The following is a 17046-nucleotide window of genomic DNA, read 5'->3' as shown; positions in this document are numbered from 1 at the left end:
ACACTAAGGAGAGAGGTCCTCCCCGTGCCCAGCCTCTCATACTCCAGAGAGCGCACCTTCACCAGGAGGGGAGAGGACAGACTAAGGGACACTAAGGAGAGAGGTCCTCCCCGTGCCCAGCCTCTCATACTCCAGGGAGCGCACCTTCACCAGGTCACCCTCAATGATCCTAACCACCTCATCCACCGGGAGGATTTTACGCTGCGTCGATACTAAACACTGTGCGTTCCACGTGTGGTACCTGACCACTAAACTAACTAGGAATAACGTGCTGCGGTCCCGGACACCCAGGCCTCTGAATGCTCCATAGGCCAACTCCGCATAGGAGAGACCGGCCAACCCAGGCCAATGGATGGAAGCGCCTACCCGGTTGTACACCTCTGTGTTAAAGGGGCACTGATGCAGGAAGTGGTCCATGCTCTCCAGCAGGCCACCGCACTCCTCCCGGGGACAACCCCTTTCCTCAGAGCTCCTACACTTCAGATTGTCCCTCACACACAGCTTTCCATGGAAGCAGCGCCAAGTCACGTCCCAAAACTTCAAAGGGATCCTGATGGAATTGAAAAGACCTAAACCCACCCCAAGATCCCGACTTGGGCAATCCCTGAGGGCCAGAGGCTTCTGGAAATGGGTCAACAGAACCCTCTTGTCGAGGACTTTCCTCGACATGGTCCTGATCTCCCACATTCCCAGACCCCACCGGCGAATCACCTTCAGAACTGGGGTAGCGTAAGCCGGAAGATGCCCATGCGGTGTACGAAGATCCTTCACTTGCCCTCCTGTTTCCCATTCCTGGAAGAAAGGCCGAAACCATCCCCTACAGGAGTATACCCACGGAGGAGCCCTCTCTTTCCAGAGGTTTGCTACATTGACCTTAAGGTATTCACTAGGAACACCACAGGGTTGACCATACACAACCCTCCTTGTCTCCTTGTGCGGTAAGTAACCTCCCTCCTGACTAGGTTCAGCCTATTCCCCCATAACAGCTGGAAGAACACACTGTAGACCCGAGTCCAGAGGGGTTCTGGCAACATGCACACACTGCCCAGATAAATCAGCAACGGGAGCAGGTACGTTTTTTCCTTTCAGATTAACCCTTTCTCTGAGGGTCAAAGACCAACCCTTCCACTGGTCCACCTTCTGAGCGGTGATCTTAAGCCTGCCATCCCAGTTTTGCATGGGGTAATCCCCCTGGCCAAATTCGATGCCTAGAACTTTGGCAGAGTCTTGGGGCCCTGGAAGAGTGTCCGGGAGATCAAAGCCCGGACCTCCCTCTCACAGCCAGAGAATCTCACACTTATCCCGGTTGATCTTGGACCCAGAAGCCTCTGAGTAGCGGTCAACCTCTGACATCACCCATTGCGCCTCCCCTCGCGAGGACACAAAAATGGTGACATCATCGGCGTATGCTACCACTAAGAGTGGCTTCCGGTGCTGCCGATCCATCCCGACTCCCACCAACGGCCCACGATCAACCCTCCTAAGGAATGGGTCGATCGTGAACATGTACAGTATTGGTCTCAGAGGACAACCCTGGCGAACTCCAGACCCGACCTCAAAAGAGCGGCCAATCCAACCGTTCACAAGCGGGAAACTCTCTGCCCCTGCGTACAAAACTCTCAGCCAATCAACAAACCCGCCCTGCAGGCCATACCTCAGAAGGACAGACCAGAGGTACTCGTGATCAACCGGATAAAACGCTTTTGCCTGATCCAAGGACAGCAAGTACCCCTTCCAGTTACCAGCCCTGCCCTGCTCCACTGCCTCCCGGACACAAAGCACAGCACTAAATGTACTGCGGCCTGGAACAGAGCAGTGCTGGGTCCCCGAAAGGAGCCTGGGTGCAAACTGCACCAGCCGATTAAACAGCACCTTTGCCAAAACCTTTCTGTCCGTATTGAGAAGCGCTATGGGACGCCAGTTCTCAACACGAGATCGGTCCTTACCCTTTGACAGGATGATCAGGGCAGACCTCCTCATTGACTTGAGGAAAGACACTCATTATATACCTCAGTCAAGAGGGGAACCAAGGCGTCCTTAAAGGTCTTATAATACTCGGATGTTAAGCCATCCAGACCTGGCGATTTCTTGAGGGCGAGCCCTTCAATCGCCCGGCTGACTTCCTCTTCCCTAATCATCTCTGTCAAAACATCAAGAGAGGGGTCTACTCCTTGCTCAGGGACAGTTTCAGCCAGGAAAGCCGACATCACATCCCGATCTAGATCCTTCCTGCCCAAGAGGTGTGAGTAGAAGGATCTGACGACCTCCATAGAGGTCCATAGATGTTAATTAGGCGAAGTTCTTGTCCCTTCATGAGGACATCCAGGATCAGGCACCTCCCCATTTCTAACTCAATAACCCGTCGGCATTCTACCTGTGCGGTAAAAAGGACCGCCACTCCGCTATACGGCTCGGCCGCAAGAGACCAATAGGAAGGCCCGTGTCTCCATTCCCTCTTAGCTTTAAACACGGCCGCCAAATCTGGCAGCCTGGTCTCCTGCAAAAATAAAATGTTGGCTTCAACACGGCCGAGAAAATCAAAGGCCGCAAATGTAGCCGCATCAGACTTAATGCTGGCGACATTAATGGACGCCAGCGTCAACGGAGTGGGTGTCGCCATCATGAGTGATTGAGTTAGACGGCTTTCTTTTTACCCATCTTACCACCACCCTGGAGAAATGAACACCCCCTTTTTAGACATATTGGGGCTCATTTACTAAGGATCCGTTGGACCCACTTTCGTTGGGTTTCCCGACGATTTCCGTTTTGCGCCAAATTGCCCTGGGATTTTGGCGCATGCGATCAGATTTGGCGCTGGCTGGCACGCAACAGAAATGGGGGGGTGGCGCGCTGGACTTTAGAATCACAAGACACGCACTTACAAGCCCCGGGAAGAAGGAGGTGAACTCAGGCGGGCCGACGGATGCAGGAACTTGGGCGCATTAACTTGGTGAATGTACTGCGGCCTGGAACAGAGCAGTGCTGGGTCCCCGAAAGGAGCCTGGGTGCAATCTGCACCAGCCGATTAAACAGCACCTTTGCCAAAACCTTTCTGTCCGTATTGAGAAGCGCTATGGGACGCCAGTTCTCAACACGAGATCGGTCCTTACCCTTTGACAGGATGATCAGGGCAGACCTCCTCATTGACTTGAGGAAAGACACTCATTATATACCTCAGTCAAGAGGGGAACCAAGGCGTCCTTAAAGGTCTTATAATACTCGGATGTTAAGCCATCCAGACCTGGCGATTTCTTGAGGGCGAGCCCTTCAATCGCCCGGCTGACTTCCTCTTCCCTAATCATCTCTGTCAAAACATCAAGAGAGGGGTCTACTCCTTGCTCAGGGACAGTTTCAGCCAGGAAAGCCGACATCACATCCCGATCTAGATCCTTCCTGCCCAAGAGGTGTGAGTAGAAGGATCTGACGACCTCCAGAATCCCTGATCTGGACCTTTTCAGGGATCCCGTACTGTCAACCAGTCCTGTGACAAATTTACCATTCACTGACATCTTGCAGTTTCTGTAAGGGTCGGGCGAGCGGTATTTCCCGTAATCCTTCTCAAAAACCAAAGATGCGTGTCTATCGTACTGACACCTCTTCAGCAAGGATTTCACTCTGGAGATGTCCTCACCACTACCTCCAGTCGAGACGAGATGCTCGAGTTTCCTCCTCAGGCCCTGATACAGGCGGTACCTGTCCAGGCTCCTGAGGCTCGAGAGCTGGTGGAAGAATCTCGCCACCCTTTTCTTGAGCATCTCCCACCACTCTGGCTTACTGCTACAAAGGCCCAGCAATGGTACCTGGCTCTGAAGAAAGTCCTCAAAGGATTGTCTGATCTCCGCTTCTTCCAGGAGAGACGAATTGAGCTTCCAGTAGCCTCTTCCCATCCGGGGGGTCTCTGTAACATTCAGAGAAAACAAAATTAGACAGTGATCGGAGAACTCCACCTCAACAACGGACAGGTGAACCCCGCGTGGCCTACGGTGTGCCGGATGTGGACATCCACCAGGCGAGCCTCACTAGCTATGCTATTAAGAGCGACGCTATCATAAGTCAGCTTGTCTCTGGAACCTCCCCTATCCTGGGACCTCGTGACAGCATTGAAGTCCCCTCCAAAGACCACCTGCCGACTAGTAAAAAGGTAGGGCTTGATCCTCATAAAGAGACACTTCCTGTCCCACTTGGACTGGGGACCATAGATGTTAATTAGGCGAAGTTCTTGTCCCTTCATGAGGACATCCAGGATCAGGCACCTCCCCATTTCTAACTCAATAACCCGTCGGCATTCTACCTGTGCGGTAAAAAGGACCGCCACTCCGCTATACGGCTCGGCCGCAAGAGACCAATAGGAAGGCCCGTGTCTCCATTCCCTCTTAGCTTTAAACACGGCCGCCAAATCTGGCAGCCTGGTCTCCTGCAAAAATAAAATGTTGGCTTCAACACGGCCGAGAAAATCAAAGGCCGCAAATCTAGCCGCATCAGACTTAATGCTGGCGACATTAATGGACGCCAGCGTCAACGGAGTGGGTGTCGCCATCATGAGTGATTGAGTTAGACGGCTTTCTTTTTACCCATCTTACCACCACCCTGGAGAAATGAACACCCCCTTTTTAGACATATTGGGGCTCATTTACTAAGGATCCGTTGGACCCACTTTCGTTGGGTTTCCCGGCGATTTCCGTTTTGCGCCAAATTGCCCTGGGATTTTGGCGCATGCGATCAGATTTGGCGCTGGCTGGCACGCAACAGAAATGGGTGGGTGGCGCGCTGGACTTTAGAATCACAAGACACGCACTTACAAGCCCCGGGAAGAAGGAGGTGAACTCAGGCGGGCCGACGGATGCAGGAACTTGGGCGCATTAGCTTGGTGAATCGCGGCAGACCCGGATCCTCGTCGGACATCACGTCGCGGGATCACGACAGGACCGGGTAAGTGAATCTGCCCCATTGTGGTGTCCATCTCCCGCACCGCTGATGCTGCAGGGGCAGGTCCAGGACCGGCCTCCTCATACTGGTCTCCGGACTCCGGGCTAGTCTCCTGTAGGCAGGAGATGATCATGTATAGAGTTATGTTGGCTGGAGATGATCATGTATAGGGGTATGTTGGCAGGAGATGATCATGTATAGGGTTATGTTGGCTGGAGATGATCATGTATAGGATTATGTTGGCAGGAGATGATCATGTATAGGGTTATGTTGGCTGGAGATGATCATGTATAGGGTTATGTTGGCAGGAGATGATCATGTATAGGGTTATGTTGGCTGGAGATGATCATGTATGGGGTTATGTTGGCTGGAGATGATCATGTATAGGATTATGTTGGCAGGAGATGATCATGTATAGGGTTATGTTGACTGGAGATGATCATGTATAGGGTTATGTTGTCTGGAGATGATCATGTATAGGGTTATGTTGTCTGGAGATGATCATGTATAGGGTTATGTTGGCTGGAGATGATCATGTATGGGGTTATGTTGGCTGCAGATGATCATGTATAGGGTTATGTTGGCAGGAGATGGTCATGTATAGGGTTATGTTGGCAGGAGATGATCATGTATAGGGTTATGTTGGCTGGAGATGATCATGTATAGGGTTATGTTGACTGGAGATGATCATGTATAGGGTTATGTTGTCTGGAGATGATCATGTATAGGGTTATGTTGTCTGGAGATGATCATGTATAGGGTTATGTTGGCTGGAGATGATCATGTATGGGGTTATGTTGGCTGCAGATGATCATGTATAGGGTTATGTTGGCAGGAGATGGTCATTTATAGGGTTATGTTGTCTGGAGATGATCATGTATAGGGTTATGTTGTCTGGAGATGATCATGTATAGGGTTATGTTGGCTGGAGATGATCATGTATGGGGTTATGTTGGCTGGAGATGGTCATGTATAGGGTTATGTTGTCTGGAGATGATCATGTATAGGGTTATGTTGTCTGGAGATGATCATGTATAGGGTTATGTTGGCTGGAGATGATCATGTATGGGGTTATGTTGGCTGCAGATGATCATGTATAGGGTTATGTTGGCAGGAGATGGTCATGTATAGGGTTATGTTGGCAGGAGATGATCATGTATAGGGTTATGTTGGCTGGAGATGATCATGTATGGGGTTATGTTGGCTGCAGATGATCATGTATAGGGTTATGTTGGCAGGAGATGGTCATGTATAGGGGTATGTTGGCAGGAGATGATCATGTATAGGGTTATGTTGGCTGGAGATGATCATGTATAGGGTTATGTTGGCAGGAGATGGTCATGTATAGGGTTATGTTGGCAGGAGATGATCATGTATGGGGTTATGTTGGCAGGAGATGATCATGTATAGGGTTATGTTGGCAGGAGATGGTCATGTATAGGGTTATGTTGGCAGGAGATGATCATGTATAGGGTTATGTTGGCTGGAGATGATCATGTATAGGGTTATGTTGGCTGCAGATGGTCATGTATAGGGTTATGTTGGCAGGAGATGATCATGTATAGGGTTATGTTGGCTGGAGATGGTCATGTATAGGGTTATGTTGGCAGGAGATGATCATGTATAGGGTTATGTTGGCAGAAGATGATCATGTATAGGGTTATGTTGGCTGGAGATGATCATGTATAGGGTTATGTAGGTAGGAGATGATCATGTATAGGGTTATGTTGGCAGGAGATGATCATGTATAGGGGTATGTTGGCAGGAGATGATCATGTATAGGGTTATGTTGGCTGGAGATGGTCATGTATAGGGTTATGTTGGCTGGAGATTATCATGTATAGGGTTATGTTGGCAGGAGATGATCATGTATAGGGTTATGTTGGCTGGAGATGATCATGTATAGGGTTATGTTGGCAGGAGATGATCATGTATGGGGTAATGTTGGCTGGAGATGATCATGTATAGGGTTATGTTGGCTGGAGATGATCATGTATAGGGTTATGTTGGCTGGAGATGATCATGTATGGGGTAATGTTGGCTGCAGATGATCATGTATAGGGTTATGTTGGCAGGAGATGATCATGTATAGGGTTATGTTGGCAGGAGATGATCATGTATAGGGTTATGTTGGCAGGAGATGGTCATGTATAGGGTTATGTTGGCAGGAGATGATCATGTATAGGGTTATGTTGGCTGGAGATGGTCATGTATAGGGTTATGTTGGCTGGAGATGGTCATGTATAGGGTTATGTTGGCTGGAGATGGTCATGTATAGGGTTATGTTGGCAGGAGATGATCATGTATAGGGTTATGTTGGCAGAAGATGATCATGTATAGGGTTATGTTGGCTGGAGATGGTCATGTATAGGGTTATGTTGGCTGGAGATGGTCATGTATAGGGTTATGTTGGCAGGAGATGATCATGTATAGGGTTATGTTGGCAGGAGATGATCATGTATAGGGTTATGTTGGCAGAAGATGATCATGTATAGGGTTATGTTGGCTGGAGATGGTCATGTATAGGGTTATGTTGGCAGGAGATGGTCATGTATAGGGTTATGTTGGCAGGAGATGATCATGTATAGGGTTATGTTGGCAGGAGATGGTCATGTATAGGGTTATGTTGGCTGGAGATGGTCATGTATAGGGTTATGTTGGCAGGAGATGATCATGTATAGGGTTATGTTGGCAGGAGATGGTCATGTATAGGGTTATATTCACACCTGCGTTCTCTGCCTGACACTCGCTGCTCTGTGTATTTGTTGCTGTATCTGCCGCCTCTCAGAGGTCTGTAACCCTGTGTATTGCTGGGGTGAGGACCCTCAGATATTTGGAGGTCTCAGCTTTCTATGGATTTGCCATCCTGCAGGGATTCCCTATAAATCCTGCTCTACATGTGGGGGGACACAGAGGGGAGTCCTGTGTAGAGGGTCAGGTGCTCCCCCTATATCCATTCACTCATGAGATGTGATGGGGTGAGAGGTCACGTGACCACATGCTATAATATCGGGGTCCCCTGTTATGTCCTGCTGATTCTGTACATGTGCTGGACCCCTATCCTGAAGCCTCTCTGTCTTTTTTGCAGACTGTTCGCCATGGTTTTCCATATCAGCCCACGGCGCTGGCGTTCGACCCGGTGCAGAAGATTCTGGCGATCGGCACACGGAACGGAGGCGTGCGCATGTATCCTTTACCCTGAGGCGTCTCTGATGAGGTACGAGGCTTCTGGTGGGCGGCCGGAGGCTGGGGTCCCTATCTCCTGGAGCCGGACCCCCGATGCTGGTGTAGTGCCCCCATATACAGCAGGACTGGTGGCTGGGGTCCCTATCTCCTGGAGCCGGACCCCCGATGCTGGTGTAGTGCCCACATATACAGCAGGACTGGCGGCTGTGGTCCCTATCTCCTGGAGCCGGACCCCCGATGCTGGTGTAGTGCCCCCATATACAGCAGGACTGGCGGCTGTGGTCCCTATCTCCTGGAGCCGGACCCCCGATGCTGGTGTAGTGCCCCCATATACAGCAGGACTGGCGGCTGTGGTCCCTATCTCCTGGAGCCGGACCCCTGATGCTGGTGTAGTGCCCCCATATACAGCAGTACTGGCGGCTGTGGTCCCTATCTCCTGGAGCCGGACCCCCGATGCTGGTGTAGTGCCCCCATATACAGCAGGACTGGTGGCTGGGGTCCCTATCTCCTGGAGCCGGACCCCCGATGCTGGTGTAGTGCCCCCATATACAGCAGTACTGGCGGCTGTGGTCCCTATCTCCTGGAGCCGGACCCCCGATGCTGGTGTAGTGCCCCCATATACAGCAGGACTGGCGGCTGTGGTCCCTATCTCCTGGAGCCGGACCCCTGATGCTGGTGTAGTGCCCCCATATACAGCAGGACTGGCGGCTGGGGTCCCTATCTCCTGGAGCCGGACCCCCGATGCTGGTGTAGTGCCCCCATATACAGCAGGACTGGCGGCTGTGGTCCCTATCTCCTGGAGCCGGACCCCCGGTGCTGGTGTAGTGCCCCCATATACAGCAGTACTGGCGGCTGGGGTCCCTATCTCCTGGAGCCGGACCCCCAATGCTGGTGTAGTGCCCCCATATACAGCAGTACTGGCGGCTGGGGTCCCTATCTCCTGGAGCCGGACCCCCAATGCTGGTGTAGTGCCCCCATATACAGCAGCGCAGTCACAGGACAGACCCCCGTGCTGTACACATAGAACTGATCCAATCCATGTACAGAGAGGCAGAGACCCCCAGGCACAGAATCTCCTGGTCCCTCGGGGGTCCGGTTATTGGCTGGAATGTGATTTGGGCAGCAGGCGGCATGCGCGGAGCGAGGGCCGTGAGATCCGATTTACTGTTCAGATGAAGAGAACATATTTCATGGCTGACATTTATAGCTGTATGGTTCCCCTCACGTAGCCCGTGGCATTATAGACTATCGGGGGCTTCTCAGTACCCCTCGCCCCTCGGCAGCCCCTCGCCCCTCGGCAGCCCCCCCCCCAGGCTTTAGGTGTATACAGTATATAGCAGTGTGCCCCCCCCCCCCAGGCTGTAGGTGTATATAGCAGTGCCCCCTTCCAGGCTGTAGGTGTATACAGTATATAGCAGTGTGCCCCCCCCCAGGTTGTAGGTGTATATAGCAGTGCCCCCTTCCAGGCTGTAGGTGTATATAGCAGTGCCCCCTTCCAGGCTGTAGGTGTATATAGCAGTGCCCCCTTCCAGGCTGTAGGTGTATACAGTATATAGCAGTGCACAGGGTGGAGCGTTGCCGTGTCAGGCTATTAGTAGTCGGCTCACGCTCCGGATACACTGCAGATCTCGCTCCTGCCTCTTCCCGTACAATGACTCTTCTCTTGTATCACCTCCTGCGTCCCCTCGCATGTGATGTACGGGGGACAGCAGCATCACAGACTCTACTTCCCTCGCAGCTCGTGTCTGCCAGGACCTGGGAAGCAAAGTGATTTTATACTCCTCATGGGAGATGATATGGAGGACAGAGCAGAGCCCAATAGTGGAAGGAGCCGGCACCAGCAGCACAGAGTATTTCAGTGTAGACCCAGGTAGGTGGCGGCCGCAGGTGTGAACATAAAATCAGTAGGGACTATAGCAGAAAATTCTGCAGGTCTAAACTGGTGGAGATTCATTCCGATGTTTTATCCGGAGTCTCACAGAAGATCTCTGAAGCCGTGCTCCAAAATAAATTCACTCCAGTGTTTCACTATCTTTATGCAGGGAAATCCTAAAGGTTCAGACATCCAGAGAAAGAAAGTGCTCCTGATGAGGCTCAGTATTGTGTGTGGCCTCCATGTGCCCATAAGACCTCTCTACAACACCTCGGCATGCTCCTGATGAGGCTCAGTATTGTGTGTGACCTCCACGTGCCTGTATGACCTCCCTACAACACCTCGGCATGCTCCTGATGAGGCTCAGTATTGTGTGTGGCCTCCACCTGCCTGTATGACCTCCCTACAACACCTCGGCATGCTCCTGATGAGGCTCAGTAAGGTGTGTGGCCTCCACGTGCCTGTATGACCTCCATACAACACCTCGGCATTCTCCTGATGAGGCTCAGTATTGTGTGTGGCCTCCACATGCCTGTATGACCTCCCTATAACATCTTGGCATTCTCCTGATGAGGCTCCGTATTGTGTGTAGCCTCCACGTACCTGTATGACCTCCCTACAACACCTCGGCATTCTCCTGATGAGGCTCAGTATTGTGTGTAGCCTCCACGTACCTGTATGACCTCCCTACAACACCTCGGCATGCTCCTGATGAGGCTCAGTATTGTGTGTGGCCTCCACATGCCTGTATGACCTCCCTACAGCATCTCGGCATGCTCCTGATGAGGCTCAGTATTGTGTGTGGCCTCCACATGCCTGTATGACCTCCCTACAACACCTCGGCAGCTCCTGATGCGGCTCAGTAGTGTGTGTAGCCTCCACGTACCTGTATGACCTCCCTACAACACCTCGGCATGCTCCTGATGAGGCTCAGTATTGTGTGTAGCCTCCACGTGCCTGTATGACCTCCCTACAACACCTGGGCATGCTCCTGATGAGGCTTAGTATTGTGTGTGACCTCCACGTGCCTGTATGACCTCCCTACAACACCTCGGCATGCTCCTGATGAGGCTCAGTATTGTGTGCGGCCTCCACATGCCTGTATGACCACCCTACAACACCTCGGCATGCTCCTGATGAGGCTCAGTATTGTGTGTGGCCTCCACATGCCTGTATGACCACCCTACAACACCTTGGCATTCTCCTGATGAGGCTCAGTATTGTGTGTGGCCTCCATGTGCCTGAATGACCTCCCTACAACACCTCGGCATGCTCCTGATGAGGCTCAGTATTGTGTGCGGCCTCCACATGCCTGTATGACCACCCTACAACACCTTGGCATGCTCCTGATGAGGCTCAGTATTGTGTGTGGCCTCCATGTGCCTGTATGACCTCCCTACAACACCTCTGCATACTCCTGATGAGGCTCAGTATTGTGTGTGTGGCCTCCACATGCCTGTATGACCTCCCTACAACACCGCGGCATGCTCCTGATGAGGCTCAGTATTGTGTGTGGCCTCCATGTGCCTGTATGACCTCCCTACAACACCTCGGCATGCTCCTGATGAGGCTCAGTACTGTGTATGGCCTCCACGTGCCTGTATGACCTCCCAACAATGCCTCGCCTTGTTTCTGATGTGGTTCAATAATATGTGTGACTTCCACGTGCCTGTATGACTTTCTAGAAATACCTATGCATTCTCCTGATAATAATCACTAGTTTGTGTGGCCTCTACGTACCTGTTTGACCTCCATTAAACATCTGGGCATGCTCCCAATGAGGCTCAATATTGTGTGTGGCCTCCACATGCCTGTATGACCTCCCTACAACACCTCAACATGTTCCTGACGAGGCTCAGTATAGTGTGTAGCCTCCATGTGCCTGCATGTTCACCCTACAACACCTGGGCATGCTCCTGATGAGGCTCAGTATTGTGTGTGACCTCCACGTGCCTGTATGACTTTCTGGAAATACCTATGCATTCTCCTGATGATAATCACTAGTTTGTGTGGCCTCTACGTACGTGTTTGACCTACCTAAAACATCTGGGCATGCTCCTAATGAGGCTCAGTGCTATGTGAGGCCTCCACGTACCTGTATGACCTGCCTACAACACCTCGGCATTCTCCTGATGAGGCTCAGTATTGTGTGTGACCTCCACGTGCCTGTATGACCTCCCTACAACACCACGGCATGCTCCTGATGAGGCTCAGTAAGGTGTGTGGCCTCCACGTGCCTGTATGACCTCCCTACAACACCTCAGCATGCTCCTGATGAGGCTCAGTATTGTGTGTAACCTCCACGTGCCTGTATGACCTCCATACAACACCTCGGCATGCTCCTGATGAGGCTTAGTATTGTGTGTGACCTCCACGTGCCTGTATGGCCTTTCTACAACACCTCGGCATTCTCCTGATGAGGCTCAGTATTGTGTGTAACCTCCACGTGCCTGTATGACCTCCATACAACACCTCGGCATGCTCCTGATGAGGCTTAGTATTGTGTGTGACCTCCACGTGCCTGTTTGGCCTTTCTACAACACCTCGGCATGCTCCTGATGGGGCTCAGTATTGTGTGTGGCCTCCACGTGCCTATATGACCTCCCTATAACACCTCAACATGCACCTGATGAGGCTCAGTATTGTGTGTGGCCTCCATGTGCCTGTATGACCTCCCTACAACACCTCGGCATGCTCCTGATGGGGCTCAGTATTGTGTGTGGCCTCCACGTGCCTTTATGACTTCCCTACAACACCTCGGCATGCTCCTGGTGAGGCGCAGTATTGTGTGTGGCCTCCACGTGCCTTTATGACTTCCCTACAACACCTCGGCATGCTCCTGATGAGGCTCAGTATTGTGTGTGGCCTCCACATGTCTATATGACCTCCCTACAACACCTCGGCATGCTCCTGATGAGGCTCAGTATTGCGTGTAGCTTCCAGTGCCCGTATGACCTCCCTACAACACCTCGGCTGCTCCTGATGAGGCTCAGTATTGTATGTGACCTCCATGTGCCCATAAGACCTCTCTACAACACCTCGGCATGCTCCTGATGAGGCTCAGTATTGTGTGTGACCTCCACGTGCCTGTATGACCTCCCTACAACACCTCGGCATGCTCCTGATGAGGCTCAGTATTGTGTGTGGCCTCCACCTGCCTGTATGACCTCCCTACAACACCTCGGCATGCTCCTGATGAGGCTCAGTAAGGTGTGTGGCCTCTACGTGCCTGTATGACCTCCATACAACACCTCGGCATTCTCCTGATGAGGCTCAGTATTGTGTGTGGCCTCCACATGCCTGTATGACCTCCCTATAACATCTTGGCATTCTCCTGATGAGGCTCCGTATTGTGTGTAGCCTCCACGTACCTGTATGACCTCCCTACAACACCTCGGCATTCTCCTGATGAGGCTCAGTATTGTGTGTAGCCTCCACGTACCTGTATGACCTCCCTACAACACCTCGGCATGCTCCTGATGAGGCTCAGTATTGTGTGTGGCCTCCACATGCCTGTATGACCTCCCTACAGCATCTCGGCATGCTCCTGATGAGGCTCAGTATTGTGTGTGGCCTCCACATGCCTGTATGACCTCCCTACAACACCTCGGCAGCTCCTGATGCGGCTCAGTATTGTGTGTAGCCTCCACGTACCTGTATGACCTCCCTACAACACCTCGGCATGCTCCTGATGAGGCTCAGTAGTGTGTGTAGCCTCCACGTACCTGTGTGACCTCCCTACAACACCTCGGCATGCTCCTGATGAGGCTCAGTATTGTATGCGGCCTCCACATGCCTGTATGACCTCCCTATAACACCTTGGCATGCTCCTGATGATGCTTAGTACTGTTTGTGGCCTCCATGTGCCTTTATGACCTCCCTACAACACCTCGGCATGCTCCTGATGAGGCTAAGTGTTATGTGAGGCCCCCACGTACCTGTATGACCTCCCTATAACACCTTGGTATGCTCCTGATGAGGCTAAGTGTTATGTGAGGCCCCCACGTACCTGTATGACCTCCCTACAGCGCCTCGGTATGCTCCTGATGAAAATTATGAGCATTCTTATATGATTTCCTCCAGGGCATACTCCTGATGAGGCGGCAGTTGTTCTCCTGAGGCATCTCCTCCCAGACCTTGATTGTGGGTTGTAGACACTTGTCTTGTGCTTCCACTATTGGAGAGAGCGATGACAAAATGCAAAAGAGCCCCAAACAGAGAAATGGTCTGTGGTCACCACCTACAGAACCTCCTTTATCGCGCTTGTTATTTTATCTGTTCTATTTGCACAGCAGGAGCAGTCATTTATTCTCAGTCACTGATGATTCATAACTGGACAGTCTGACTGCATCTCATTCACAGACAGCAAGCAGAGATTGGAATAGCAGGGGGGGGGGCTCATACAGGGGTAGGCAGTGGGGGGGGGGCTCATACAGGGGTAAGCAGTGGGGGGGGGCTCATACAGGGGTAAGCAATGGGGGGGGCTCATACAGGGGTAAGCAGTGGGGGGGCTCATACAGGGGTAAGCAGTGGGGGGGTGTCATACAGGGGTAAGCAGTGGGGGGGGCTCATACAGGGGTAAGCAGTGGGGGGGCTCATACAGGGGTAAGCAGTGGGGGGGCTCATACAGGGGTAAGCAGTGGGGGGGATCATACAGGGGTAGGCAGTGGGGGGGGTGTCATACAGGGGTAGGCAGTGTGGGGGGGTGTCATACAGGGGTAAGCAGTGGGGGGGCTCATACAGGGGTAAGCAGTGGGGGGGCTCATACAGGGGTAAGCAGTGGGGGGGCTCATAGAGGGGTAAGTAGTGAGGGGCTCATACAGGGGTAAGCAGTGGGGGGGGCTCATACAGGGGTAAGCAGTGGGGGGCTCATACAGGGGTAAGCAGTGGGGGGGCTCATACAGGGGTAGGCAGTGGGGGGGGTGTCAAACAGGGGTAGGCAGTGGGGGGGGGGGTCATACAGGGGTAAGCAGTGGGGGGGGCCCTACAGGGGTAAGCAGTGGGGGGGGGGGGTGTCATACAGGGGTAAGCAGTGGGGGGGGGTCATACAGGGGTAGGCAGTGGGGGGGTGTCATACAGGGGTAAGCAGTGGGGGGGCTCATACAGGGGTAAGCAGTGGGGAGGGTCATACAGGGGTAAGCAGTGGGGGGGGGCTCATACAGGGGTAAGCAGTGTGGGGGGGGGGCTGATACAGGGGTAAGTAGTGGGGGGGCTCATACAGGGGTAGGCAGTGGGGGGAGTGTCATACAGGGGTAAGCACTTGGGTGGGGTCATACAGGGGTAAGCAGTGGGGGGGGGCTCATACAGGGGTAAGCAGTGTGGGGGGGGGGGCTGATACAGGGGTAAGTAGTGGGGGGGCTCATACAGGGGTAGGCAGTGGGGGGGGTGTCATACAGGGGTAGGCAGTGCGGGGGGGGGTGTCATACAGGGGTAAGCAGTGGGGGGGGTGTCATACAGGGGTAGGCAGTGGGGGGGGGCCCTACAGGGGTAGGCAGTGGGGGGGGGGTCATACAGGGGTAGGCAGTGGGGGGGGGGTGTCATACAGGGGTAAGCAGTGGGGGGGGGGCCCTACAGGGGTAAGCAGTGGGGGGGGGGTCATACAGGGGTAGGCAGTGGGGGGGTCATACAGGGGTAAGCAGTGGGGGGGGGGCCCTACAGGGGTAGGCAGTGGGGGGGGGGGGATCATACAGGGGTAGGCAGTGGGGGGGTCATACAGGGGTAGGCAGTGGGGGGGGGTCATACAGGGGTAGGCAGTGGGGGGGGGGTGTCATACAGGGGTAAGCAGTGGGGGGGTCATACAGGGGTAGGCAGTGGGGGGGGGTCATACAGGGGTAGGCAGTGGGGGGGGGGGGGTCATACAGGGGTAGGCAGTGGGGGGGGGGGGGTCATACAGGGGTAGGCAGTGGGGGGGGGTCATACAGGGGTAGGCAGTGGGGGGGGGGCCGCACCATTGTTTGCGCCTCTCAGCCTGGAATCCATTATCCTTCATTAAATAGTCAGTGAATTAAACATCCAGTTTTGTCGCCGCTGCCTGTTAATTATATATAGTAAGTGCTCTGCTGTCCCCAGGCCCCATCACTGACCCCCTCCCCCCCCCTGCATCACACGGAGGGTCCCGGTGCCCCCCGGGGGGAGCACAATCACCCAGAGCCACCTACTGGCTGCTCCACCTCTCTCTACAGGTTATGTCTGCAACTGCAGCAGAGACAAGGTGCAATACCAGGCACCACCCAGGGATAAGGGGGCGCTGTATCCCGAAGAAGGCAGCTATGTTAACCCATGTAACACCAGTATGAGTTGCAGCAGCACAGAGTATTTCAGATCAGAATGAAGTTACACAGAGCATCCTAGAACTGTCCGGGGAGGGAACAGATCTGTATGTGACATGAGACAATTGTGAATACAATGACAGCAGCACAGAGTATTTCAGCAGAGGATCGGGCTGAGTGTCTGGGTTCATGTTTGTACAGTGAAAGGTTCTGCAGCTTTTTCCTGTACTGCATTGCTTATAGGCCTCTGCTTGTTGTCAGTGAACAGATATCATCGGCATCTTCTGCATTACACCCTGTGTAGTCCTGCCCGGGGGTCTAATGCTGGGGGTTTGTTACATTGTACACATGATAAAATGTAACAGACAAGACGCAGGGGATTTGTGCTGTTGTTTTTAGCATAAAGTTCTCTAACCTGAAACAATTGTAGCAAACCTTCAGCAGTGACAAGTGCTGCCTGTGTCCGGTACATGGGGGCTCCTGCCCCCCCGGGTCCAGGCCTCCCCCGGGTTACTCGCTCATATCAGTCACTTTATTTTTTATGATGATTCTTTCTAATTAATAGAAGAAAATTGTTTTGGAAAGGAAATGGGGACAGATTGTGTCTCAGAACAGAGCGCGGTGTCCCGGCCGTCCATCTGGAGCCGCAGCGGCTGCCGCTTCCTACCACCGTGGGCTGGTTTGGCTGCTCTGTGTCTGATGAAGACCGGGGAAACCTGGGCCCTCAGTGATAGAGACCCCACTAACAGCCTGGGGGCGCCCGCAATGAGGACATCACTGCCTCAAAAGAAC

The 17046-nt window shown here is 53.0% G+C and overlaps 1 protein-coding gene across 11 annotated transcripts in view; it reads left to right on the top strand.

The window, feature by feature from the left end:
- Positions 1 to 17046, top strand: part of STXBP5L (syntaxin binding protein 5L) — a 746575-nt gene that overhangs the window by 54908 nt on the left and 674621 nt on the right. For all 11 annotated transcript variants that reach the window (XM_072139024.1, XM_072139025.1, XM_072139028.1 and 8 more), the window contains one exon: positions 8015 to 8112. In XM_072139024.1, coding sequence (XP_071995125.1) covers positions 8015 to 8112 — 98 coding nt within the window. The remainder of the gene's footprint in view (positions 1 to 8014; positions 8113 to 17046) is intronic.

This window comes from Engystomops pustulosus, chromosome 2 (genome assembly GCF_040894005.1).
Source record: "Engystomops pustulosus chromosome 2, aEngPut4.maternal, whole genome shotgun sequence".
Lineage (NCBI taxonomy): Eukaryota > Metazoa > Chordata > Amphibia > Anura > Leptodactylidae > Engystomops > Engystomops pustulosus.
Note: the sequence above shows the minus strand (reverse complement) of the source record. Positions and strands in the feature narration are given on the sequence as shown.